Below are 26,862 nucleotides of genomic sequence, written 5' to 3'. Positions count from 1 at the left end.
CCTCGGCTTTTCACTACCCAGACCAATGTCCTTCATCCCCAGCCACTCTTGCAGGTGCTTGCTACGTGCCATCCAGAGGGCAATTTTCAGTTCCTCACACATTCAGTTGGTTCACTCTCTCCCCAAGGCCTTCACATTTGCTGTTCCCTTTTCTGGAACATTCTTCCTCGTCTAATCCTTACTATCTTCTGGGATCAGTTTGGCATAAACTCCCCTCTTTGGGAGGCCTTTCCTGACCCCCAGATGTGAAATAGGTACATGTTTGAGCTCCCACAGCCTCCAGTACATACCTGCCCTTCTCAGAGCAGTCACTGCCTGGCTCTCTCATTGCATATTTACTCTGGTGGCAGGATAATTTATCAAGATATTAATTGCTTTACTACTCTGTATGCTTCCCTCCCAGTTTCAAGCTGATAGCCAAACTTTTTTATTTTTCTAGCCTTGGGGAGCTGGGCAGGACTGAACTCAAAAGCCACTTGAAGTCTGATGGCTCATCCTGACTTTTGAAAAGCTGAACTCCTGGAAGTGACTGTATTAGATGTTCCCAAGTGATGGGGAGGAGAAAGAGGATAGGCCTGTGGAGCAGTGAGAAGAGAGAGATGGCAGCCAGGTGTGTGGGGGGGGGGAGCCTGTGAGTGGTGAGGACCTGTGCCCAGCATCCCCTCTCCTGACAAGTGACTGGAGCTGTGGGCGATGGGTGGTGGTGCCCATGGGGAGGCTAGGGCCCAGGCATTAGGGTGCTAGCCTCAGAACAATGCTAGTAACCCCAAAGGGGCAAAGGAACAGCCAAGTGGCTAGACCTCAAGCAACTATGCGGATTAGGACAATGGGCAACTGTGTGAGAAGAGTAGACAGGAGGCACCTCCGCCATGCTTAGGCACAGGTGGGACCAGAACATCCTTTGCACAGGAGGTGGGAGGGCCCCCATAATGGTTGAGATTGAATTTTCTGCCCCCTTGTAGGAAAGGGCTGAGAGTGAGTCAGATTGGAATTGATTTAAAGAGAATACAAAAATGGGTTGTTTCTTGAGTTTGCATGCCAGGATTCCCACCTGCTACACCTGTCTGTGTGTATCCCCACTACAGGGCTGAGACTTGGTATGCCTTGTGCAAAATCTTATCCTCAGCACTCAGTGTGGTGCCTGGCACAGAGTAAGTGCCCAAAATGTGTTGTTGAATCCACTTTTCCTCGGTAGTTAGAGAAATCCCTCTAAAACCCAAGTATGCCCTTGGTTTTCTGTTGCCCTCAGAACAAAATCCAAACCCCTACCGGTGTTTGGCCTGGTGGGCCGCCTCTCTCTGCAGCCCATCCTCTCCTGCATTCTCCTCTCCAGCCTATTTGCAATTCCCCAGGCTTGCCAGGTGGTTTCATGCCTCAGTTCATTGGCTTATGCTGCACCCTTGGCTTGGAGTGCCCTCTCCCCTCTCTTTGCCTGCAAAGCTTTCAGTTAGTTCTCCAAGTGTTTCGATCTTTAAGACTGCACCTCCAAAGCAGAGGAGACTGCTCCTGTTCTGGGCCCATTGCTCATGTCTGTGTCTGTCTCCCTGCCCCCTTCCCCAAGCCCTGTTTCCCAAATCATGGTCTTCTCCAGTGTCATGAGTCCCCCATGCCTGGCACAGTGTCAGGTATTCCAAAGGTGCTTAATAAATGTTCTCTATTCACTGAGCTCCTGTCCTGATCCTCCATGGACTTACGGTGTGACCTTAAGCAACCTCTCCCCTCCTTGGGCCTGTTTTCCTCTCTGCACAATGTAGGGAATGGAACTCACTGGTCGCTATGGGCTCTTCCTTTCCTCATGCAGCTTGGAAATAATGGCGCGTACAATACAATTTCACTTGTGTGCACTGCAGGCTAGCAAAGGGCAGAACATGCAGACATGCAGCTGCACACATAGCACCCATGCATGGCCTCCTGGGAGCAAGCCTCTGCCTAAACAGCTGCACATGACACTCACACAACAGCATACGTGGCCTCCTGGATGTGGATGCTCTGTCCTCCCAACCCCCACTCCCAATCAACCATTAGCCCTGACACTGAAAAATTCAGCAGCAGCTGAGGCTGCCAGTCCAGCTGAGTTAGTATTCAAAGGATGAGCCTCCTGCAATATGCATGGCCTGAGGCTGGAGTCCTATGGGGCTCTCCCCTTCCCAGGCCTGTATGTGCAACCCTCCCACCCCTGCCCACCACCACGCATACAAGTGCGCGCACACACACACACACACACACACACACACAGGCATAGACAGACACAGTTTGCCTGGGATACAGCACTGAGGGCCCAACCCTCAGCTCTGTTTCCTAGAAACACCCCCCCTGGATGTCTTATGGGGACCCTAGACTCCACATTCATTCATTCATTCAACAATATCTATTAAGTTCCTATCATGTGCCAGGTAACAGTATGCATGGCAGTGACTATGACCCTATTCTGCCCTCAGGAGCTCACAGTATAGTTGGGGAGACAGGCTGTAACAGGTAATATAATTATATAATTTCAAATTGTGAGAAACAGTACTATGGAAGGCAATTGGGTGTTTATAAGGAAAAAAAAATTACTCAGAGGGGCAAAGAGTAGCCAAAGAAACGCTCTCTGGAGGTGGCATTGTGGCTTCAATCAAATGAGAAGGAGCCAGAAAAGATGACAGCTGGAGGAAGCGCCTTTCAAGTGGAGGGTACTGCAAAGGCCCTGGGGTGGGAGAAACCATGAAGTTTGTTTAAGGAGCAGAAAGGAGGCCATGCAGCTGGAGCTCAGTCTGAGAGGCAGAGAGAGGCAGGAGCTGTGGTCAGAGCAGGGGGTGGGCACCGGATCAGATCAGATCGGATCATGCCCGGCCTCTTAGGCCACAGGAGGAGCCTGGACTTTATTTTAAGGGCAATGGGAAGCCCTGGGAGGGTTTTGAGCAGAGGAAACAAAACCCATCTCATCTCCCTGATCCTCCTTCCTGGTCTCCTTCTTGGAGACTCTACCTTCTTCATCTTACGTTGTCAGTGCCCAGCCTTGGCATCAGACAGTATTTACAGAATAAATGAATGACCTAGTCAGGCTCCCCTGCTCACGACTTGACTGAAAGGCTCAGCAGTGGATCAGCAAGTCTGTGCAGCATCCATGGGCAGCCCAGGACACTGGTCAGCTGGGTCAGATTATGATATTTAGATGCCCTACCCATTGAAAGGAGCCTGGTGCTCCCCATTATAATACATAATAGAAAGAATACAAATCCATGAAGATAATCCTTAGGTGTGTGCTGAAATGAAAACCACTATTTTTTTTTTTCCAATCGCAAAATTCTGAAGAAGTGCAAAGCAGAATTTCTTTCCCGCTTACATGTGTGTGTACACATGAGCTGCCACCTCACTGGTGCCCCAGTCTGTCCTCCATCTGCCCATTGGGCCATCCGGTGCCAGGTGGAGGGCTGAACCAATTGTCCCCTCAGTGACGTGGTCTTGGCTAGTGAACTGTGGATAATGAGGTGCACCAACGCTACCCTCCTGACACAGGCCTCGGTGATGCTGAGTTGGCCCCACAGGTAGTAACAAGACAGCAGGATTACTGGCAGCTGCTCTGAGTGGGAACTTCTCTAGGGAACATTTCCTTGGGCATCAAGGCCTGCCCCTGTCTGTCCCTGACCCTCTGAAAACTATACAAAGTGAACAAGGTCCTAAGAGTCTTCTCAGAGGAGAAAAGCAAGGCTCAGAGAAGTTACTTAACTTATCCAGGGTCTTACAGTAAGTTGGGGAAGGAGTTGGGATTTGAGCCCAAGCCAGCTCCCAAAAGAAGGCCCCATTCCCTTCCTGAGGGTGGGTGGGATTGGTTGGGGAAGAAAATCAAGGGGCACAGCCCACCTCCCCGTATCTAGCTCTAGATCCAGAACAAATAATGGCACTGGGTCCCGGTTAGCCTTGCAGCAGACCCTGCCCTCCCCTCAGGCCCCTCTTTTGCTGCCCAGCTGGGCTCTAAAAGCCTCCAATTCAATGCTCCCCCAAAGTCCTCTCTGGGGCCTAGAGATGGAATAGTCTCTGGTCTCAGGGTCCTCACGTGGGTTCACATCATCACACGGGCACAACGTGGGGAACCCAGAAGGGGCTCCAGAAGTCTGGGCCTACACAGGTCGGAGGATTTGCTCTCACTTCTGTCCCACGCAAGCATAATCCACAGGTTCTATCCTTCCCTCATTACTTCTCTCACTCATTCAAGCCCCAACTATATCTGCTCAGTGTACGGAACTTCCAGTCCCCACTTGAGAGAAAAGATGACCCCCCACCTCACTTTGCCCCCCTCAGCACTCTCCCCAGAGATAGGGCTCAATGAACTCAGACAAAGCACATCAGTGATTCCCAGGGAGAATGGGAAACTGGGGGCTCAGAGCAGCACCCCCAGGCGGGCCAGTTTTCTCTAGCTAAGTCCAGGCTGTGAGCTCCACCTTCACTGGGTCCCAGCCACCTTCACCAGTGGGTGGGAAGTGACAGATGAGCCTGAAGAAGTGGAGTGGGGGGGAGGGGATTGGCAATCGATGGCATTAACATGGTGCCCAAATTAAATATTGACTTTCTTTGTTGACTCTAGGGACACCTAGATGGATGGCTGGGGCCAGGCTGGGCCGCCACAGGGGATGGGGGACAGTGAGGAGCTGAGATTGGGGGTGTGGTGGGGCAGCACTTGCCTTCCTCCTGCCTACTCAGGACCGGGGGAGAGGGCTGCAGAGGACCTGGGGCACCACGTCGGCATCTCCATCTTGTGCCCTGGGAGCTTCCAGTAGAGTCCAGGGTTCCCTCCTCCCAGACAGTCTTAGAGCTCAGGCTTCACTGAGAGCCCACGCCCCCACAACCCCTGCCTTCCAGAACTGTGGCTGGCCAACAAATGAGCAGAATCAGTCTCTCTGATGATATCATTACTGGGTCTCAGGACCCTGCACCCTAGAGTGGTAGAGCTGGTTATTGTTTGTCCACTATTATGTAGCTCTTGGGGAGGGATAAGGACAGCCTCTTCATTCCTGGAAACCTTCAGCTACCCTCTCCAGCTAATCCACCTTCAGAGTCCACAGTATGTCCTGAACTTTCACTCCCCCTTCTCATAACCTCACTTCAAGAATTGTCTATACCATCTTCATTTCTTGCCCTCCCACTTGCTCTACTCTGTGACTGCCATGTCAGTGACTCCAACTCAGCTCCTCTCCTGAGTTCCAGCCCTATGTGCCCAACAATCTATTTCCTATTTGACATCACCCCTTGGTCATCTCAAATGTATCTCAAGGTTAACAACCCCAAGGCCAAATTCATGATCATCTTCCCCAAAGCCTATCCTCTTCTTGAGCCTCTAATCCAGTGGCACCAGTATCCATCCACGTGTATAAGAAAGAAGCCCAAGAGTCATCCTTGGCTCTCCCCTCACACCCAATCCACATCAGGTGCTGCCAGTTCTACCCACGACATATAGATAGGCAGGTAGGTAGGTAGGTAGGTAGATTGATAGATAGATAGATAGATAGATAGATAGATAGATAGATAGATAGATAGATAGATAGGTAGATAGATTCTATTCCCGCGTTCCATAACACTCCTCTAAAGTTTCCTTCTTAAGAACTACTTACTAACTGGTCTTTCTGTATCTGCTCTCACTCCCCATCCATTTCCCATTCAGCCAGATCAGCAATCCTGTTAATATGTAAATCTAATCATGTAAGTTCCCTGCTCAACGCCCTTCCTTGGCGTCTCACTCATCTTAAAAGCCAAAACCCTTACTGTGGTGTCCAAGTTCGGTGGGACCTGACCTCACGGATCCACCCAGCTTCATCTCCTGCTTTTCTCCCTCTCACTGTCCACACTCTGGTCACACTGCCCTTTCAGTTTCTGGAATATTTCATGCTCCTTCCCATCACACGGCCTTTGACATATGGTTCTGTCTGTCTCAAATACCTCTGCCCACCCACCAACCCCACTGCCTGCCTGGTTCTTGACTACCTTCTCTGTGACGTGAGATGAAGCACCACTTCCTCCTATGACCCCAAAGGCTGGGTCGGGGTAATTTGTTATCAGTTCCTTTCCTTCAGTTTGCAAGTGAACATCCATCTGCATGCTTGTTAGAAGTCTCTCCCCTCATCCCACCCCCACTTTACTATGAACTCCATGAGCAGACATTATGTGTTTTCCTGTTTTATTCTTGGCTCCCAGAGCAGAGCCTGGCGAGTAGTGGTGATGAAGTGTTCCCCTCTCCCAGACCTCCTGCTGTGTCCCCGTCCCAGTAGAGCTGTCCATCCACCCTGTCGTCCAAGCCAGAAATTGGGCCATCATCCTTGACTCCACACACCCCTCCCTACTTCCTTCATCTATCCAGTCACCAATTTATGTCAATTCTACTCTCGCATGTCTCCAGAAACTGTTTCCTCTATACCATACCTGCTTTTAGGCCCTATAATGTCTCATCAGGGTTTCTGGGGGTAGTCTTTAGATTATCCCTATTCCTGGAATAATGTTCTACAACACCTTTTTTTACTGAGTTGTCCTTGCTCAAAAAGTTCCTGTGGCTCCCTAGTACTTATAGGATGGAATCCAAACTCATTACTCAGGTGTCCAAGGCCCTTCATAATCTAGCTCCAACCTACTTCTTCAGCTCCCTTCACCAATGGTTTCTTCATCCCAACCAGAAGGTGCTCTCCTTCTTGAGTGCCCCTGAGCGTATGCACATTTGCCTCTGTGCCTTTGCTCATACAGTTCCTCGCATCTAGGATGGCCTCCGTGTTCTCCTTCCTCCATTCTATCTATCCACCTCCTCCAGGAAGCCTTCCCTGATCAAACAAGGCTACACTGGTTTCTCTTCTGAGAAGTTCCAGCACTTCTGACTTACTGTCTGTACCAATTCTCATGTGTAGCATTACTCAGAGTTGTAGGCTCCAAAAACAGCAGAGCTGGAATGGGCCTCAGAAGCCACCTAACCCCACACCCCATCCTATTTTATATCTGAGGTTCAGAGAGACGTGACTTCCCTGGGTCTTCCTCCCCTGCTCATACTTTCTTCCTTTGCTTGCAACTCTGGCCTTTCTACAGAAAGAGGATGCTTCAGATCAGGATGAACTGTGCTGACCCCTCCTTAAAGAGTGGGGCCTGGAGTGGTCTCTGCCTTGGGCACTTAGCACATGTTCTGAAGGCCTGAGAGGGTGAGGATGCTGGGGGTGGGGATGTCTTTCTGGGTTAGGTGACCTTGAAGAAATAGAGGAAGGAATATGAAAAGTACTGGGACAAGCCCTAAAAAGGCCCCAACTGTGGGACCCCATGAGCCACCAGGGTGGGCGTGAGGAAGCCTGGGGGGAAATGAGTCCAGAGAAGCAGAAGTCAGCAACTTACTGCACCAAGGACCTCCTTCGGGCCACCTAGGACACCCAATTTCCTTTTAATTGGTGCCTAATGAAGTGAATTAAACCCAATTGAGTTTTAATACATCTGTTCAAGTGCCAGTCCCAACCTGCCTCCCCTCTCCTGGGATCTGGAGCTGCAGGTGGAGGAGAGACGACAGGCTGCTGAAGTAGCGCTGCTACCAGGCCACAGGTGCCCTCGGGACCAGGCCTGCAGGACACTCCAAATTGCCCATTTTTCCTACTTCCTGAGCACTCCCTTCCCACCTATCTTTATTCCCAGAATACCCAGATTCCAGAAACATCTATTTAGAACCTACTCCATCCTATCCCTGTGCTGGGAACTTTCCATACATCATCACTTGGAACCCACACAAAGACCATCGAGGCAGATAGGCTCTTACTCCCTTTTCAGAGGACCCTGAATTGACCTGCCCCAAGATCTCTGCCTTTGTTCTGTCTAGAGCTGTTTTCCAATATGGCAGCCACCGGCCACATCTGCCTTTATAAGTACTCAGAACATGGTCAGACTGAATTGAGAATGTGCAACACACATCATATTCCAAATACTCGAGATGAAAAGAGAATGTAAAATAGCTCATCGGTAATTTTTTTATATTGATTACATGTTGAAATATTTTTGATGTTGGGTTAAATAAGTTATTAAAATTAATTTCACCTGGTTCTTTACTTTAAAAAAAAATGGCTACCAGAAAATTTTAAATTACATATGTAGTTTGCACTATATTTTCACTGAACATTCCCCAGCATATGGTCTCATAAGGCAGGGCCAGTCCGCTCACCCAGGACCCTGCCACAGTCTGGGCGTCAAGGAAAAGCTACAGCTGAGCTTGGGTGCTCTCTCAGGCTGTCTCCTTGTCTTCAGAGGTGACAGGTCCCATTCAGCACGCTGGACAGCGGCCAGGCCTGGCTTCCCACTCGGGGTCCTAGAGTAGCACTGAAGCCAGGGAAGGAATGTCTGGGAGAGGGAAGATAACACCTGTAACAAAGCCCCCCATGAATCACACATCATCTTCTGGATACCCAGTGAGGAAAGCTGGGTAGGGATTTTGCAGATGAGAAAAAATGATGTGCAAGAGATTTGTGTACTCCATCCATTCACTCCATAAAGATCCACTGATGCCTGCTCCGCGTGGGGCCCTTGGCTGAGCGCACAAACCTGAACCAGGTCAACATGGATAACAGCAGTTCTGTACAACCAGAACAACAGTGAAATTGTGTGTCAAGGACCCTGAAAGTGCAGAGAGGGCTCACTGCTGGCAGTGTCGGGGTAGGGGCAGCATCACAGAAGGGACCCTTGGAGGCTGGTTCTGGAAGAATGGGTGGGAGTCTGCCATCGTAAGCAGGGAGGGAGTTCCAGGTGGAAGGAATGGCCTGTGCCTAGGTGTGGAGGAGAGAGAGACAGGTCAGGAGAGGTGTGTAAGGGCCACATTTTACAAAGGACCTTGCATTCTAGGTGAATCCTAGGATCCATGTAAGGTTCTGAGCAGGGCGGTGGCCTGCCCAGATCTGCATTTTGGAAAGTTCCCACTTGGGCTATGTGGATGAAGGACTGGAAACTGGAGGCAGAGAGAATAAAGATGATAAGTGAGAAATTCGAGCCCAGGGAAGAAATGACATTATCTTAGATGTTAGCCCGAATGGAAGGGATTATCAGGCCAACTCATTACAAATATGGAAACCAAAGCCAGAGTGTGGTGACCTGTCCAAGGTCACACAGAAGTCAGGGACTAGGGACAGGGAGAAAGCTCTGCCCCTGACCACGGATGTGGCAGATTTCAAAGCTCCCAGGAGCCTCTGCTGGCCGCTGTCTGGGCAGAATCAACCAAGTGAATACTAAACTTCCTCCTCAAACATGACGCAAAGAAGGAAACTACAAGACAGGAGGGAAAACGCACATAGCAGATGTGCCCCAGAGAGCTTCTGGAGGTGACAAGTGGAGCTCAGGGCTGAGCAGGTGTCGAGAAGGGTTCACCTGGGGGCCGCGGGTGGCTCAGGGAAAGGCCCAGCCCAGGGTGCAGGGTGGGGTTTGTTGGCACACATCAGGGACTGGGGAGACCATCCCTCCCCCTCCCCACTAGGGTCTTTCCTGAAGAGCTGCCAATCACAGTGCCCCATCCCCCACCTGGGGTCAGTCAGAGGCCTTCCTTGGCAAAGGCCTAATTGGAAATCAAGAGACAAAGTTTCCTCCTCTCTGGGGGCAAAGTTGATGATGAGAGCCAGGAGGGCCCAGGGGATGAGGAAACCTGCCTGAAAGAATGAAGCTGAAACTCGGAGAGCAGCTGAGCAGCCAGGAGGGGACAGCACACCTGGCAGCCACCGCGTCTTCGGCACAGCTGGCACTCCTGAGTAAACAGAGTTCCCTTCCACCTAAGCTGGCTGGCATTGGGACTCTGCCAGTCCCAACGACAAGTCCCAATACAGTGACTTATAAGCTGTGGGGGTTTGGGAAAGTCATGTCCCCTCTCTGAGCCTCAATTTCTTCATCTGCAAAACAGGGGAGTCACGATACCTACCTTCAAGGATCACGCAGGTGGTGCTAGTGTGAACGTTTTACACGCTTAGAGCAGGGGCTACCCCGGGGAGGGAGGCAGAGATGGGGGCCTGGAAAACCCCAGGGCCTCGGAAAGCAGTCTTGAGAGGGCTCTGTCCACACCCTCTGATCAGGTCCCACCACGGGCACGGTTCAGATGAGACCAAGGGGAAGCCTCCGCCGCTGCCCCAGCCCCCCGACCCCCCAGTTCCTGCAGCACCCACACCATCCCTGACATTTTCGACCACCCCCAAGACTGTCAGCTCTCCAAGGGCCTGGGTCTGCATCTCAGAGACCCTGGGGAGAGGCCAAGAGGTGCTAAGTGACCAGGTTGCAGTTCCATCTGTGGCCCCTGCTAACTGTGGCCCTGCCCCAGGTGCTGCCCAGCGACGGAAACGCCATGGCACTGACTGCAACGTGTTTCCATGTGCCGCTCCTGCGCCCTCTGCCTGGGAGCAGGGGAACTGAGCAAGGGTCCACTCACTTGGGCATCTAACAACCCAATAAGCAAGGCACAGAGGGACAAATAGTGTATGAAATCACTTACAAGAGATGACTAGAAATAGCAAATTTGCAGACACAGAAAGTAGCTTAGAGGGTACCAGGGTATAGGGGGAGATGGGAAAGCAGAACATCTGTTTGTAAAAATAAAAAATAAAAGTAAACAAGAATAAAATAATCAAAATAGAACTTTGTGTCATCTAAAATTAAAAAAAAAAACAAAAAAAACAAAAAAAAACAAAAAAAACCCTGAAAATCAAAAAAAGAATACAACCCAACAATGCGTCTCCCACCCTGCCCTCTGGCCCCAAGCTGGCCCGGCCCCTCCAGCCCTCAGCGTCGAGTCATCTGCTTCATCCTCCTAACAACATGCTGAGGGAGGCCTTACCCCCATCTTCCTTTCACAGAGGGGGAAACCGGGGTCACGAGGCTCTGCTTTGGTTCTCGCCCAGGCAGTCTGGCTCCTGGGCCCCCACGAATGACACCACGGTCATCATAGCCACCAGGAAGGTGACAGGGGAAGAGGGTGCCCAAGCCCACCTGGGGGCTCAGGGGCAAATATGGGGTCAGAGCCCAGGCCTCCCCCTCCCAGTCAGGGCCGGCCTGACTCCATCACACAATCTGAGATCAATGAGGCCACGTAGGGAGATAGAGGGACAGAGTTGGGGTCCCCAGGCTGGACCCTCACCTCAGGGAAGCAAACAGCTCAGCAACCAAATCCACAGAGTGAAGTTTATTCCCGACAAAGGCCCCCTCCCCCTCCCCAGCCCGGGACAGGGACAGGGACAGACAGGCTGAGGCAAAGATGGGATTCCAGTGGCTGAGGGGCCTCTGAGAGGCAGGGAGGGGCCCTGGCTCCCCCCAGGCCACACCACGTCTGGCTCCCCCAGCCCGGCCGAGTCCACTGCGCCTCCCTGCCCAGCCCTCGGGAGAGGGGAGGGGGCGCTGGCTCCTGGGTAGTTCCAAAGTGGAGTGTGAAAATAGAGAGATATATATATTTATACGCAGTGGGCAGTCTGGCGTGGCACTCACACCTCTGTCTGGAAGTCGCCGTCTGGTGGCTCTGCGGGTTCCCAGGCTGCTGCCCGGTGCAGAGTCAGCCGCTCTCGGGGCTTGGGGGGCAGTGAGCCCAGCGTCATGGACTTGAAGGTGCTCCAGCTCTGATGTCGCCGCTGCTGGGACAGGCCGGGATGCTCCCCTGGGCTGGGCTTCTCCTGTGGGGGAAGGGAAAGGGCCCGTGGGCAGGCCAGTACCCTCCCACCCACTCAGGCGGTGCAGAGGGACCAACTGAGGAGGCCCAAGGAGGGCCAGTGATGCCCAAAGTTTCAGAGCAGCCGGGTGCTGCAGGAGGGTTCGAATCCACCTGGCTCCAGAGCTGGGCTCCTGAGGCCTGTGCTCCATGGCCCTGGGCACACTGGCCCTATTCTGCCTGCCACGCACCCCCAAGGTCCCGGGGCAGCCCTGTCAGTGCTCGCCGTCTATGGTGCCTTCCCCACCCCTGCACAGCCTGAGAACCATTACTCAAGCCATAGCGGGGTTCTTGATAAGAGGGGATGAGGTTGCCCAGGCAGGGGAGTAGGGCAGGGAGGGAGGGAGAGGCCGGACATGCTCCACTGGGCTGCCCCACCCAAGGACACACTCCACCGCCTCGCCCTCTGCCACGGGGGCCACGGGTCGGGGTCCAACACTAGGGGCCACCGGCAGAGTCCAGGCCTTGTGCACCAGCTAGGGTCCTGAGCCTCGGAGAGCCCTCACCTTGGCCGAGGACTGGCTGTGGTAGCGGTCAAAAGTGTGGAACTTCTGGTTGAGCTCGTGGTAGAGTTCCGAGTGCCGCTTCCGGGTGTGCATCACCTTCTGGGATCCACAGGGCGTCAGAGAAGATGCTCCCGAGGCAGCGCCGTGAGCCACCCTCCGGGACACTCAGTGTCCTGCGCCTCCATATCCCTGACTGCTGCTGGCCCCCCGGGACAAAGGCCTGGGCTTGGGCAGGGAGGGGACACTGGGAAGACCTCCCAGAAACCACAGGCTCAGGGTCCTGGGGTCAGGCTCTGCTATGGGGCTCAGGATCTTCTGAGAAGCTGCAGTCCTACCCTCCAGGGACCCCACAGACAGATGCCCCCCTCAAAACACACACACACACACACACACACACACACACACAGTCAGCCTTACCTCGAAGTCTAGCACACACACACACACACACAGACACAGTCAGCCTTACCTCGAAGTCTAGGTCCGAATACCGTAACTTCTTCCGCTGGGAAGGAGCCACAAGGAGGCAGAGGTGGAAAAGAAAGCTTTTTAACCTCAAGCAGGGACTTTACAGCCAAGAAACCCAGTGTCCCCAGCCTGCCGCACCTTCACCCCAGCCCAGACCCTGGAGATGAGGATCCTTCTTGGGCAGCTCTCAGGGTGGTGGGAAGAGAGGGTGAAGCCCAGCAGGTGAGGAGCCACCACTACCCCTGCCACGGGCTGCAGCTCAGGCCCAGGCCCACACCCCCCTCATGCCCCTGCCACGCACCCACATGCCGGAGCCTGCCAGCAGACGCTCAGGGCAAGCACACACACACTCACACAAAAGATACAGACACGCGGCGCTAAGCACCCAGGCACCATCCAGTGCCACTCGCGGAGGCGGCCTTAGATTCCTGGAAGGTTGGCAGGGGGAGGACTCAAAAGACTAAGGCCAACTTTCCCATTTTACAGATGGGGAAACTGAGGCTCAACTTAGCAGTGGAGCTAAGACCACCATCTAGAACTCACAAACCCAGGCCCGGTGAACATGCTCACCACCCCGGCTTCCAAGACAACCCTCTCCTGGTTTGCTCCTGCCCCCCTGCCCACTCTTTCTCCACCGCCCACTCTGGCTTCTCAAACACCAGGCCCTCCAAGCTCTGCCCTGGGACGTTCTCCTGCCCAGCACCTCTCACGTGAGCGTCCTCCCCACTTCCGGCCACATCCCTTTCCAGGACAGCAGCAGGACACCTCCTGCCCGCCCACCCCCAGGGCCCCCCGGGCACTCACAAACACAGCCTGTGCCCCACTGGAATAAACCCCTAATTCTGCCGCCTCCAGCTCCATGGCCCCACCTCCGCCCCATCGCAGCTGCCCACATGGGAATTCTGGACGTCACCTGACCCCTGAGAATGTGGCCACCTGTACCGCTGCCTCCCATGCAAGGAGCCAAACCCCAGCCGACCACGGGCAGGTGCCCGCGGACCAAACCTACCGCCACACTGGACCCACCCCTCCCCAGCACTGGTTCCGAGTTTAAGTCTTCACTACGCCTGCCTGTTTTTGCCATCTGTGGCAGGAGCAGGCACCAAATGTTCAAGAAACATTTTGGGAGAAAAACTAAACTTGTGAACCCTCTAGCTGCTAGCTTAATTTGCTTTATGCAGAGAATAAGGAGCAGGTTTCTAGGGCCAAATCAGAGCAGCTCATCCTGTCTGAGCTGGGACTCCTGCCCCTTTCCTTACCCACATCCTCCTCATCCCTCCAGCTGCAGTTCTGGAAACGTCCCTACCACCTGCTTGTCCCGGTGTCCCCTGCAGGGAGCGAGCCTAAGGAGGCCAGAGGGGAGGGGGGAAATCCCCAGAAAACAGGCAGGCATGTGGATACAGAGGGGATTGGTATTCTCAGGAAGAGGGGTCAATTCCCACCGCCTATGGCAGGGCCTGGGGCTGCTTTCAGGGGTGACAATGACAGAAACTGGCAATTAATGAGCACTTTCCACATGCTCCACAGAGCTAAGTGCTTTCCATCACTCAATCCTCACAACTACTCTGCAAAGAGGCTAGTAGACTATCCCCACTTTACAAATGAGGAAACTAAGGCTCAGCAGGTTAACCCAGACTCTCATGATCTCACTGTGGACCAGCAGAACCCAGATTTGAACTCAGACCTGTGCAACTCAGAGGCCCAGGCTCCCGATCTGGGGCTTCCTAACAATACAGCGCCTTGCCTAAACCACGGGCTCCTTAAAGGAGGCCCCATCCTAACCAGTCACCCCACAGTAGGCCCTAGAGCAAGGGGAAATGAGCCAAGATGTGCCCCCTCAGTGAGTGAAGTCCTAGCACACTTGCAGAACAAAAAGCAGCCAGGATTTCCTTGAAGCCGCCGTGAACACAAACGGAGGCAGGCAGGCTCAGTGTGTACACCCACAATGACCCTGTACAGAAGTGCTGTTCCGGGAGGTTGCCAGCTGTCCCTTCCCAGCTGCTGCCTGTGCTGCCTCCCGCCCCAGCCCAGGGTCCTGCAGCCCCTCACCTCCAGCGAGCCCAGCTTCATGGTGGAGCCGGGCACAGTGCGGGGCATGGTCCGGCTGCGCTCCCCCGGCTCGGGCACCTGGCGGGCGCTGGGCGTCGGTGGTGGTGGTTGGAAGGTCATCCCGTAGGGGTTCTGCAGAGACCCATAAGCAGGGCCCAGCCCCAGGCCCGAGTGGTCCACGGACAGGAAGCCAGGGTAGCCTTCGGTGTGGGCCATGGCCTTGGCAGCCCGCCGGGGGGTACCCTCAGGCCGGGCCCGTGGGGCATCCTCGCCACCTGCGCCCCCACCGCCAGGCTGCAGGCTCAGAGTCCGCCGGGGCAGCACCATGTAGTCCCCCTCGGGGCCCGGCTCGGTCGGCCGCAGCCATGTGAGGTCCAGCTGCCGCAGGCCACCTTCCCCACACATGTAGACGGGGTTGGCCTCCTGCGGTGGCGGCGGCTCCCCCAGGCCTGGCGAGGCCGCCATGGGCACCAGGATATTCCCAGGCAGCGGTGAGAAGCTGAGGCCACCCTCGGGGCCCACGAGGCAGGACTTGGGCTCCTCATCCTCATCCAGGGACAGGCGGGACAGGGTGCCCGTGATGGTGGACGGGTTGCAAGTGTTGACCTCCTTGAACAGAACTGGAGGCAGGAGTGGGAGGGAGGGGTGAGTCCCAGGAAGGAGGAGCCCCCAGATGCCCTTGCCCAGGTAGGGCAGGAACCGAGCCGCTGGGCGTGGACAGGGGAGGACACCAAGCCCTGCAGAGGCGGGTGGGCGGGTGGTACATGACCGGCCCAGGGACCCACAGCAAGGCAGGACAAGAAATGAAGCCAAGGCCCAGCTCCCCCAGTGCCCTGGTACAGGTCCGGACCTCTGACCCCAGAGCCCCAAGGCTCTCCAAAGGGCCTTACTCTTCCCCCATCCATGGGTAACCCTCCCCAGGAGACAGAACTGGAAAGATCCAGTAAGAATCACGGAAACAAAATAAAAGGTATCAGTCACTATGCGCCAAGCACCCTGGTGACCTCACGATCTCACCCAATGTGTTTAAGCCTTCCACCCACTCTGGAAGGAGAATGTCAAGTCCTTTACGGGTGTGTTAAATGGGGCTCAGAGAGCTCAAGGTGCCTGCCCAAGGTCACAGGGCATGTGGTGTTCACATCCTTGACTCCAACTCGGCGCTCTCTGACTCCAGAGCTTGACCCGGGCAGCCAGACCCCAGCAGGCCCACCCTGCGGCCATCCTCAGCCCAGCCTGGGTAACTTACCCGTCTGACATGCCAGATCCACATCCTTTTCAAAGTCTGACTATAGGCGGAGAGGGAGAGAGCCAGTGGGCAGAGGAGGGATCAATGTATCAGGGTGGCAGGGGCTCAGGCTGCCCCCTCCACACCCCTGCTCAGTCGGCCTCCCAGAGGTACTGCCCACAGAACAGTGCCCAGCAGAACCCAGGGGTCCCCAGATGTGGTCTACCTCAGGCCCACATAACAGGTGGGAAACTGTGGCAGAATGGGGGAAGGACTTGCCCAATGTCACCCAGTTGTCAATAGCTGAGCCTGGATCAAGCCCCGTCTCTTGTCCCCTACCTGACGTGAATGGGGAAAGCAAGTGGCCTGGGGCAGGGAGGTGGAGGGGCTCCCAGAACCCACCTGTGCCCTGCCCAGGCATCCCCACTCACCAGGATCTGCAGCTGCCCATTCTTACAGGAGTCGGGGGAGTCCTCGCTCTCGTCAGCCCGGCACACGCCCATCTGGCACTTCACCACATCCTGGACCTGGGGACAGGGGTTGCCTGCTGGGCCTCAGGGCTCCGCTGGGCCCCGGCCATGGCTGCTGTGCCTCCCACCGCAGGCACCCAGGTGGGTGTGGAAGGAAGAAGCACCTATGGCCTGGGGGAAGTGATGACACCGGGACTGGGTCCAACGGAGAGAAGGAACCCCTAGAGGCCAAGGACAAAGCTGGGGTGCACAGCTTCCCCTCCAAGGGCTGCTTAGGGGCAGAGGGCAGAGCCCTAAGAGGCCATCCTGGCCGTAACCCAGCAGGTCACACTCCAAGCCTCTCAGGGTGGGGAGAAGCTAGAGGACCACCGCGGGGAGGTAGGCAGGTGCAGGCAAGGCCCAGCCCGCTCCTCACCTCTCGGCGCAGGAAGCAGTGCACAGCGGTGATGACAAAGCCCTGTGCGGAATTGAAAACGGCAAAGAGGGCCTGGAAGAGGACGGAGCGGCGGTCTGTCATGGCCAGTACGGCGGACATCCAGGTGAGCGCCAGCAGGGGCAGCACCACGCAGGAGCTCCACAGCGAGGCCCTGGGGATGAGGGGCAGTGGCAGAGCGTCCATAGGGTGGGCCAGGCCAGATCGCCACCCAGCTGGGGCCCTCACACTGCCCAAGCCCGGCCAGGTCCCAAACTCCAGGAGCTTAGTAATGTCCCCAGGCACAGGGGCTAAGGAGCCAGAGCCGGAGAACAGAAACAGAGAGCAGAGAACCGTGGGGCAGAGCAGGGGCCGGGAGGGGTGGCAGGAACGGACACACGGACACAGCGGGCCTGAGCCAGGCCTGAGAAGGTGGAAAGGTAGAAAAAGACAGCAGGAGAGAAGGGGAGGGGGCAGACAGGGGCAGATGCTGCGGTACAGAATCACCTGGGGAGCTTTTTAAAAATGTACCCAGAGACCCTGATTCAGTAGGCAGCAGAGAGGGGAGAGGATGAGGGACCAAAAAGGACGAAAGACACAGCAGAGTGCACATGAGACAGTTGGAGACACACAGGCAGAGTAAACGAGCAGAGCAGACATTTGTGGGGAGATGGGGGCCAGGGCCCACAAAGCAGAGGCTCTGCCCTCAGTTCCCAGCGGCGGCTCAGAGGCCCTGCGTAGGAGGATCATGGGCGGGGGCTGGGGTCAGGGTCAAACCCACAGAGCCCGGGCCCTCTTGCCCAGGGTGGGCAGAGGAGGAACGTGGAGGCGAAGGCAGGGGGAAAAGGCAGCCAGGCCCAGGCAGCCAGGCACCAGCCCCCCACCCCTCAGTCCACAAGACCATGGGAAGGGGAGGCTTGCCCAACTGGCTGCCACAGCCCACCCACTCTGCCAGAAGGACGCCCCCGTGGGAGAGGCAGGCAGGGGCAGCACGGCAGGCACAGTTCCGGGCAGAGCGGAGGGCGGCACCGCTCTGCAGAGGCCAGGCAGCTAAATGGGCAGGAGGCCCAGACCGAGCGAGGAAGGGCAGCTGAGGCCACACGGGCCATTCAGCCGGCAGGGGTGGGCACAGTGGTCTCTGCAGTCCCCAGAGGCAGAGCCAAGACCAACAGGGGGTCTAATCATAGCAATAAGAGCTACTGCCAACCACCAGTCCTTTTAGCTTGCGTACTAAATGCTTTACGTACATAATTTCACACTGATCAAAACAACTCCAAGGAACAGGCCTGGTGATTATTATCCCAATTTTCAGAAGAGGAAGCTGGAGTTGGCTCCCTGGGCAGAGAGAGGCAGAGCTGGGACACACACTCACGGTGGCTGACTCCAAACCCAAGCCCTGAACTGCTGCTGGTTCAGACAGACCAAGTCAGAGAGGCAGGGGCAGCCCGAGTTAAGACGGGGCTTTCTACCCTGCAGAGCTTCCCAGGGATGGGGGCAGCTGCCTCAAGACAGTGAGCTCCCCGGCCCTGGAGGCATGCAAGGTGAAGCACACTCCCGGTCAGGGAGGCTCAGATGGATTTCCGGCCCTGGGTAGAGGTTGGGCCCTTGTGGGTTCATTCTGCTCGTGCATGGCTGGGATTTTAAGACTCTCAGTTGCTAGAGGGTCTCCGTGAAATAATTCTCTACCTCCGAGATTCCCCGCCTCCAAATGATTTTGATTTCAATGGCTCTGAAACACTAAGTCTCAGATTCTGTGACAGATGATAAGATGCGATGATTCACTCATTTTAACATTCTTGGCTTCTGATTGTTTTATTCCAAGAGTATATCACTCTAATTCTAAGGTTCTATGACTCAAAGTCCTAAGGGCCTAGGATTCCATGGCCCTCTGTAGGGTGGGGGTGTGAGGAGGAGGCGCCTGCGGCTGTGCCTGGAGAGAGCGGAAGCCGGGATGCGGATGGGGGCAAGGGGTGGGCACAGGAGCCCAGCATCCTCCGGGAGGCACAGAACTTCACTCCCCGTCACCCTTAGCCGCCCTGATGCCAAGTCCTCGAGAATGCATGGCAGTTGGCAAGGCAGGGGCAAGCTTTCCAGGGTGCTGGGCTGACTTCCCTCCCCACCCCCCGCCACCAAAGGCACTGCCCCCCAGTCCTTTGCCCCCACCCACGCCCACCGCCCCCCGGGGGGCATGACTAACATGGCGTTCCTGGCCGAGGCTGAGCTGAGCAGGGGGCTGGGGACCGCTCCACACGCTGAGCAGGGGAGGAGCAGGCTGGCCCAGGGGCACCGCTCCGACCTCGGGGGCGGCACAGACATGGGAGAAGGGGAAACACATGGGAAGCCGGGAGAAGAGGGGGCAGAACGAGCCCCAAGTGGGGTGGGAGGGGGAGGGCAGATGAGAGAGAGAGAGCTGGGTTAGGGTGGGCGAGGGGCTGCAGCTGGGCACTCCGGGTGCCCACCTTGCCTGCACCCTTGAGGCACCAAGGTCAGGGACCCCCGTCGGTCGGCATCCTCAAGCCCTGAGCCTCCGGGAGTGCCCGTGGCCCACCCTCCCCACGCCGTTCCCCACAAGGCCAAGTCGCAGAGTCCCCCTTACCCGGCCCTCTGCTTCTTGGATTTGTCAGAGATGCCATCCCGTGCCATGAGCTTGTTGAAGACGATGATTCCAATGAGCATGTTCACCTGGGGGCCAGCAGAGTGGGGAGGGGGGAGATCAGCAGGTGCCCTCCTGGGGGGCAACCCCCTAGGTGGCAGCCAGAGTGCAGGGAGGAGGTGGAGGGATGGACAGGGTGGGCCCTGGGTCACACCCCTCCCAGGACACTGCAAGGGGCACGTACCAGGACGATGACAGCCGCAGGGCCCACAAAGGCGTAGAGCAGGCCACCCTCCAGGGAGAGCCAGCAGCTGGGGTGAGGGGACAAGAGAGGGCATCAGGTACCCAGCAGGCTCCCTCCCAACTGTCAACCACCACCCCCAGCCACACACCCCTCACTCTCCCCCGGGCAGGGTTCGAGGGAGCCACTGGCCCTGGCTGAGCCTTGGTTTCCCATCCAACAAAGACCAAGAAACCAGGCCCAGTCCCTGGAGCCACCAAGGGAATGAAACAAGGCAGACCCCTGAGCTGGATGGCTCTTAAAGAAAATCTAATCTTACTATATCCTTTTACAATCAGGGAAACCAAGGCTCAGAGACAAGGAGGAATTTACCCAAAATATCATAGCAGGGGTGAGCCAGGAGTTCAGCCTAAGAAGGCCTGATTCCCAGTGCAGTGCCCTCACAGGCCCACCTAGCCCCACCACCCACCCTGGAAGGCCCACGTACTAGCTGGATGTACCGTATCCTTTGGTGCGGGTAAAGCCGACAGACACAGCCACCACCAGGGCAGGCAGACCTGTGGGAGTGGGAGTGTGGGAGCACAGTGAGATAGCAGCCGGTCCTCGGGGGTCCCTTCTCTCTCCCAGCCCCCCAGCGCTGCAGACCCCTGTGCCCAGAGAGCTGGGCCGGGGCCAAAGCTGAATCTCTATTGCTCGCTGGCCCTGCCCACCAAGGCCCAGGGGCAGAGTCCGGCGCTAGCCCAGCTCACCCCAGCCCAGGCAGAGGAAGCGCTTGCGAACCAGGCGGGTGCGCATCCGGCCGATGACGGCCAGGTAGGACTGCCAGGCCTCGGTGAGCACCCAGCAGAAGGAGGAGAGGAAGAAGAAGTGCAGGAAGGCGGCTGTCATGGTGCACACGCCCTGCAGGGAGAGGGAAAGGGAGGCAGTGACCCCGAGCAGCCACTAGTGCAGGAGGTGCCAGGCATCCCACGCCCGCTGCTGGGCGCTGCCACGGCCACCCACCCGTGCCCCGCCCCCCACAGAGCCCTGCCAGGCGCCCCCGCCTTCCTGCACCCACACACGGCACGACACAGGCCTGGTGACATGCACACAGCGCTCAGCATCCGGGGAGGCGGGGAGGCAGGCCGCCCACACGGGGACGCGGCTTGCCGGGAGGGGGACAGGCACGAGCACCTGCCACGTCACGGCCGGGAGGGCCCCACGCCTGGCACACGTCACGGGGCTGGCACTGCGCAGAGAAGCACAGTGAGAGGCAGCCAGCGCAGGTCACCCCCAGGCAGGTGGTAAAGGAGGTCTCACTCAGGCCCCTAGAGACTGCCGACAACAAGGCGGCCCAGGCTTTCCAAGTACCACCCACCCAACACGTGCACACCCAGGCACTCAGCACACATTCACGGATGTACACAAACACTCATCACCTGAGTACGCACGGGCCCTCTCCCACGTTCTCACACATGCTCACGCCGTCTCACACACGCCCCATGCTGAGACATCGCTTGAGCGTACACAAACACCCATCACTCAGACATACACACTAGAGCACACGCACGGCCACCTGCAGACATTCACCCTCGCCCTCTCAACCCCTCTCACGCCCTGGCACCTCCGTGAGCCTGCACCTGCCTTGCTCAGCACCCGGGACTGGCCCACGAGAATGAGGATGTTGGATGCCAAGATGGACAGACAGAAGTTCAGCAAGATGATGGAGCGCTCCGATTTGATGAACCTGGGAGGGCACAGTGAACATAGACGGGGGAGCTGGCCACCCCGCTCCACCTGCCATGACTGCCTCCCACTCCTCCCAGTGTCAGACCTACCTCCAGAAGGCAGCGTAGATGGCAAGCAGGGTGAGCAGGGCCATGCAGGACACGGCACAGCCAATCACGAGGGGCACCGATGGGGAGCCCGCCAGCTCCAGGGTCTGGGGAGATGCAGAACTGCTCAAGATGGAGGGCTGGGAGTGGGGGCTGCAGGGGCGCCCGCCACTCTCCCCACACCCCACCTGGTAGAGGCTGGCAACCACCCCTTCCTCACCTCACACCCACCCAGAAGGGCACTCGCCGAGCTCCTCAAGCATAGAGCACACCCAGTCACACACATGGATGCACAATTACACTCAGTCACCACACCCTTCCACACACCGGTGCCTGCACTGTCTTCTTGGACACACACGTGGGCACAGGTGTGCACATGCACACGATCACCCACCAAGCACACACTCCCAGTCATGCATCCTCCCTCTCCTGTGAGCACCATCACAGGCACAGGCTTCCAGGTGCAGTCGCACAAGTGCACCTGCACAGACACACACCTGGGATCACCCAGGTGCCTGCCAGCAGGCCTGGCACCTCCCCCCCACCACGCACCAGGTCCTTGGGCGGCTGGGCCAGCACGGCAAAGGTGGAGAGGTGCTGGCACTGGCAGCGGGTGTGGGATGCCTGGGTCTCCAGAGTCTGGCAGCTCTCGGTGTCCCAGTCCCCCGAGCTGGCATCTCTTAGGTGGGGGCAGAGTGGAGTGAGTCCCGGCTCAGGTATGCCCCACCCCCACCCCCACCCCCACCCAGCTCCAGGACAAGAAAAACCCAGGGCAAGGCCATATCCAAGGACTAGGCAGTGGGAGCCCCAAGATGGGCCTCCGACCTCAGGCCCAGGCTGGCACCAAGGAACTCTCTGGCCTTCCTGGCAGGAGAGGCATCCTGCCTCAGTGATGAAGGGGTGGGTCCCAGGGCTACACCCTTCCCTACCCAGAGCCCTCACCCAACTCACGCTCTGGAGTAGTCCCAGCTGGCACAGTGGGGATCTGTGGTGCCCTGGGGAACAGGAGACACGAGTGCAGTGTGGGATGGGGAGCTCGCCACCCCTGGCAACCACCCATCCTGCCATGGCAGGCCCCACACAGGTCACAAATTCAGCTTGCCATTGGGGACAATCCACCCACCTATCCCCATCGGACAGGCCTTTGGCTGCCCACCTTGGGGTGTACCCAGGGTCCCTGCCTGGGCCTCCACTCACATTGATGATGTAGGAGAGCTCCACCGTGATGAGGGGCTCAGCTGGTGGCTGGGTGGGGGGCCGCACGGTCACTGTCATCACCCGTGACGTGACAGCCAGCGGGGGCCTGGAAGGGGCAGGCGCTGAGGTCAGCTCCTGCCAGCAGGTGCCCAGACCCAGTCAGGAACCCTGAAGCTGTCCTGGATAGAAGGGGGTGGGGAGGCTCCCACGCAAACCCAGCCCAGGGGAAGGCCTAGAGCTCGGTGGGCCCAGGCCTTTGCATGAGCTCCACCCACTGTCCCACCACCCTGGGCCCCAGGGAGGCCTCTGGGAGCTGCGTGAGTGCCTGAGAAGCACCTGTGTCCAGAGCCAGGCGAAGGGTCCCCGAGGGTGCAGGAGGCTGCAGACAGATCTCTCTGGCCAGTACAGGCTCAGTCCTCCTGGCTCTCAGCTGGGCCTTCCTGGACCCTCAGCACCCCCACACCCCCTCCCCAGCACTCACCTGGGGGGCGGCAGGATGAGGCCGAGGGTGCGGTAGAGCACAGCACCGATCACAAAGTAGGAGGACTCATCGGGGTCGGCTGGGAGGAGGCGCTGGTGGGAATGGCCCGGCTCGGGCACCGCGGTTCCTGGACCCCGTCCCAGAGCGGGGCTGCCCGCCGCCCCGGAGGCTGCCGGCTTCCCCGGGGAGGCGAGGCTGAGCACCTCCTTGGGCAGAAAGAGGCGGTCCTCCGAGTGCCGCACCCAGTCCTTCATGCCTCGGCGGCCCCGCATGGGAAACGTGATGTCGCTGGACACGGCGGAGACAGGCTCTCGCTGAATGCTGATGACTGCAGGGTGGGGAGACAGCACCGAGGGAGGTGGACAGACACCAGGACAGGGACAGAGGACGTGGACACCGAGGGAGGAAAGATGTGAGGTGGGGGACATGTACGGAGAGAAACAGACAACACAGGGAAGGAAGAGAGGAAGAAACATGGAAAGAAAGATACAAATAAGAAGTTAAATGGGGAGAGAAAGGGCCCAGGGAAAGAGAGAGAAAACCTGGAAGAGCCCCTCAGAAACCATCCCCCATCCATCATCCACCAGGCCCTGGGCTCCCACCAAGTCCAGCCCCCGTGCCCCCCTGAGTCCAGGTACCCAGGTTGTCCGTGACAATCAGAGAGCTCTGGAAGGCCTTGAGGGCATCGCCCACCAGGTGAATGAAGTCCTCCACGACGCGGAGCAGGTGCACAGAGCCTGGGGACACCTGGGGACAGAGGGCGCATGAGGGTCCAGGGAAGGGCCAAGGGAGAGAAGCCAGAAGCCCAGACCCTCACCTGCTGAGCATCATCCCATTTGTCCTTGTTCTCTGCATCCACCATGAAGCTCACCACCTGGAAGAAGCGCTGCGGAGAGAGCAGGTGAGGTTAGGGAGAGTGTCCCGGCCCCAGGGACTGAGGGCTTCCCCACTACGATCACACTCCCCACCCCCAGCAGAAGCCGCTAGAGCCCCCAGCCCCAGGCTGGGCCTTCTCCACCCTCAGCCCTCCTGGAGGGGCAGGGCGGCACCTGCACGTCATCAGCCGAGGGCACATAGGTGGCCCTCTTGAAGGTATCGGTGACATTCCTCAGAATGTCCACAGAGAAGAGCAGGTCCCCGCTGTAGAAGGTGCGCCGGGCCAGCAGCTCCTGCAGGCTGCGCACCACCTGCGACATGCCCTCGCCCGCCAGCATGCGCTGCCCCTTGGCCAGGTGTTCCCGCAGCTGCAGGTGACAGGGTGGGCTGCAGTCACCAGAAGTATCGGGGGGAGGGAGCAGCCCCTGGCCCACCCCACCCCAGCACACCCAGGGCTTGCATCCAGGGGGAGAGGCAGGAAAGGGACAGAGAGAGATGCTCAAAGGGGCGCAGAGAGGAGACAGAGTCCAAGAAAGTGACCCATAAAGAGAGCATTCCAAAAGACACTTTTAAGAAGACAGAAGAAACATCTAGGGAAAGAATTGCTCAAGTGAACATTTAAATGATGACAAGCATAGTGTGGGAACAGGGGACCCTCCCTTTCCAGAAGGCTCATAAACACTCTGGAGGGTAATGCGCATGTCCACACACTCCCATATTCGCTCTTCCCAACACAAGCTCCGAATGCAAACACACAACAAATATCCCATTATAGTCAAACACATGCAGACAGACCACATCGGCTAACCGTTCCTACCCCATGGCAGGCCCTGGGCTGGGCACTGGGGCACAGAAATATATTTGACTTTGTCTCTGCCTCCCAGGAGCTCCCAGCCTAGCAGAGGACACAGACACTGAAATGAGCACACAACACTTAATGACTGAGAAGCTCGGGGAGGAGCACAGGAAGGCACCCGCGATAAGGGAAAACACTTGAGAGCTGGGCCTTGAGACATGAATAGGAGTTCACCAGACACGGAGAGGCACAGCCAGGAAGAAGTGGGCACAGTGTATGCCAAGACACATGGACACGAGTGAGAATCAAGCTCCCTCCACCCCCTACCAGAGTTCAAGACAGATCCTGTGTAGCCCCAGCCCCACAGGGCACACTCACTGACAGATACAGGTAGCGGTACTCATGGGAGATGCAGCGGGCAAAGCTGGGCAACCCCCAGTACGCCACACCCTGGGCACTGAGGAGACAGCGACGGCTGGCAGATCCTGCAGGGGGACGGACAGAGAGCTGGGCATGGGTACCAAGCTCTCACCCGCTTCCTTCCACACCTCGGTTTGGAGGTCAAAGAGGCTGGGCCCAGAAAGGGGCAGCAGGGATGGCGGAGATGGGGGCCTGCAGGGAGAGCCGCCCGGCCTCTCACCTGAGGCGTTGGGGGGGCACTTGTTGTAGATGATCTCGCCAGCAGCCGCCTTCTTCCATGTCATCAGCATCACGTACTCGTCCCTGCACATCTCATGGAAGGCTGTGGGTGCAGAGTGGGGCTCAGCCGGGCTCACAGACTCGTCCCCCAAGCTCCCAGGGGTGTGCTGGGCAGTACCTGGACACCTCTTCTCACTGCAGGGCTTCACCTCCTCTCCGGTGCCCTCGCAGGGGTAGCCCTGTGCACCTGTGGCCTGGCACATGCGGAAGCGCCGCTGCCAGCCCGTGTCACACGTCTTGGAGCACAGGCTCCAAGCATTCCACGGCCCCCACTTGCCATCGGCAGCTGCAGGAGGGGGTGTGGGGTGGCACGTGAGCAGCTCCAGGTACCCCAGGGGACCAGCGCTGCCACCTGCCACCCTCACGCCGAGTGAGCACTCACCTGGGCACTCCAGGCTGCTGCACTCACGGGTGTCGGTGAGGGCCCCTGTACACGTAGCCCAGGCCGGGCCTGCCACACTGCACTTCCGGCTGCGCTGCTGGGTCCCATTGGCACAAGACGTGGAGCACGGGCCCCAGGGACCCCATTCTAGCCACTGGCCTTCCACTGCATGAGGAGACACAAGCAGGGGAGGCCGCTGAGCAAGGGCTGTGAGGACCGGTGGGGAAGAACACCGCAGGGAAACACGGGAGCCTGACAGACCCACTGGTGAGGGGTGGATGAAGGGAGGCTAGGGTGAGCAGGTGGTGCCTGGGCCTTCGCCTGCCTGCCTGGTCACCTGCTCCAGGAACACAGGGCACCCCCCACTCAGCACCGAGCCACACACGCTCTTCTCCTAGCTAAGGAGACAGGCTGCCTTCTGACCTTTGCCCACACTTCTGAGCTTTGCATCCCCTCCCAGCCTGACTAGCCATGGGCACCAGAGGCTTGCAGAGAAAGGGCAACCCAAGACTTACAGGAGGAGGTGAAGACAAGCATCCCCCTTTTGATGGGGTCACAGTGCACCATCCCCAAGTCTAGGCTGGGGGTCACCTCCCACTGGAGCAGGTATACTTCTCCAGTCTCCCCATGCTTGGTCAAAGCACCAGGGGCCCCCAGGGGCAGGACACCGGGAACCTGACGGCCTCCCCCCTGGGTCTCCCAACCCCCACCCGGCTGGGCAGCGCCCGCCTGGAAGCCCACGGGCGCTACTGACCCGGGCAGGCGGCCATACTGCAGAGCTTAGTCTGCAGCTCGGGACCCTCGCAGGCCTTGCCGCCGTGCTGGGGGGGCACGCAGGTCCGCATCCGGCTCCGGGACCCCCGCCCGCAGCTGCGGGAGCACAGGCTCCAGGACCCCCACTCCTCCCACACGCCGTGCACTGCAAGGAAGCACGTGGCTGGGGGCGGGGCGGCACCTTGGCCCCGCCCACTGCCAACACTGGCCCATCCGCCCACCAATCAGGAGC

At 57.7% G+C, this 26,862-nt stretch overlaps 1 protein-coding gene across 11 annotated transcripts in view; it reads right to left on the bottom strand.

The window, feature by feature from the left end:
• Positions 1 to 11,119: 11,119 nt before the first annotated feature.
• Positions 11,120 to 26,862, bottom strand: part of ADGRB2 (adhesion G protein-coupled receptor B2) — a 36,622-nt gene continuing 20,879 nt past the window's right edge. For 3 of the 11 annotated variants that reach the window (XM_037827890.1, XM_037827886.1, XM_037827883.1), the window contains 26 exons: positions 26,611 to 26,775; positions 25,857 to 26,021; positions 25,593 to 25,760; positions 25,416 to 25,517; positions 25,154 to 25,260; positions 24,153 to 24,347; positions 23,921 to 23,989; positions 23,742 to 23,850; positions 23,104 to 23,431; positions 22,623 to 22,728; positions 22,377 to 22,420; positions 21,978 to 22,104; positions 21,429 to 21,532; positions 21,235 to 21,337; positions 20,361 to 20,511; positions 20,099 to 20,168; positions 19,615 to 19,681; positions 19,374 to 19,459; positions 18,975 to 19,073; positions 16,781 to 16,952; positions 16,327 to 16,422; positions 15,917 to 15,956; positions 14,671 to 15,290; positions 12,623 to 12,658; positions 12,157 to 12,255; positions 11,120 to 11,615 (listed from right to left, as the gene is read on the bottom strand). In XM_037827890.1, coding sequence (XP_037683818.1) covers positions 11,430 to 11,615; positions 12,157 to 12,255; positions 12,623 to 12,658; positions 14,671 to 15,290; positions 15,917 to 15,956; positions 16,327 to 16,422; positions 16,781 to 16,952; positions 18,975 to 19,073; positions 19,374 to 19,459; positions 19,615 to 19,681; positions 20,099 to 20,168; positions 20,361 to 20,511; positions 21,235 to 21,337; positions 21,429 to 21,532; positions 21,978 to 22,104; positions 22,377 to 22,420; positions 22,623 to 22,728; positions 23,104 to 23,431; positions 23,742 to 23,850; positions 23,921 to 23,989; positions 24,153 to 24,347; positions 25,154 to 25,260; positions 25,416 to 25,517; positions 25,593 to 25,760; positions 25,857 to 26,021; positions 26,611 to 26,775 — 3,614 coding nt within the window. In that variant the 3' untranslated portion in view covers positions 11,120 to 11,429. The remainder of the gene's footprint in view (positions 11,616 to 12,156; positions 12,256 to 12,622; positions 12,659 to 14,670; positions 15,291 to 15,916; positions 15,957 to 16,326; positions 16,423 to 16,780; positions 16,953 to 18,974; positions 19,074 to 19,373; positions 19,460 to 19,614; positions 19,682 to 20,098; positions 20,169 to 20,360; positions 20,512 to 21,234; positions 21,338 to 21,428; positions 21,533 to 21,977; positions 22,105 to 22,376; positions 22,421 to 22,622; positions 22,729 to 23,103; positions 23,432 to 23,741; positions 23,851 to 23,920; positions 23,990 to 24,152; positions 24,348 to 25,153; positions 25,261 to 25,415; positions 25,518 to 25,592; positions 25,761 to 25,856; positions 26,022 to 26,610; positions 26,776 to 26,862) is intronic. The other 8 variants (XM_037827892.1, XM_037827888.1, XM_037827893.1 and 5 more) reach the window with 5 other exon arrangements.

This window comes from Choloepus didactylus, chromosome 2 (genome assembly GCF_015220235.1).
Source record: "Choloepus didactylus isolate mChoDid1 chromosome 2, mChoDid1.pri, whole genome shotgun sequence".
Lineage (NCBI taxonomy): Eukaryota > Metazoa > Chordata > Mammalia > Pilosa > Megalonychidae > Choloepus > Choloepus didactylus.
Note: the sequence above shows the minus strand (reverse complement) of the source record. Positions and strands in the feature narration are given on the sequence as shown.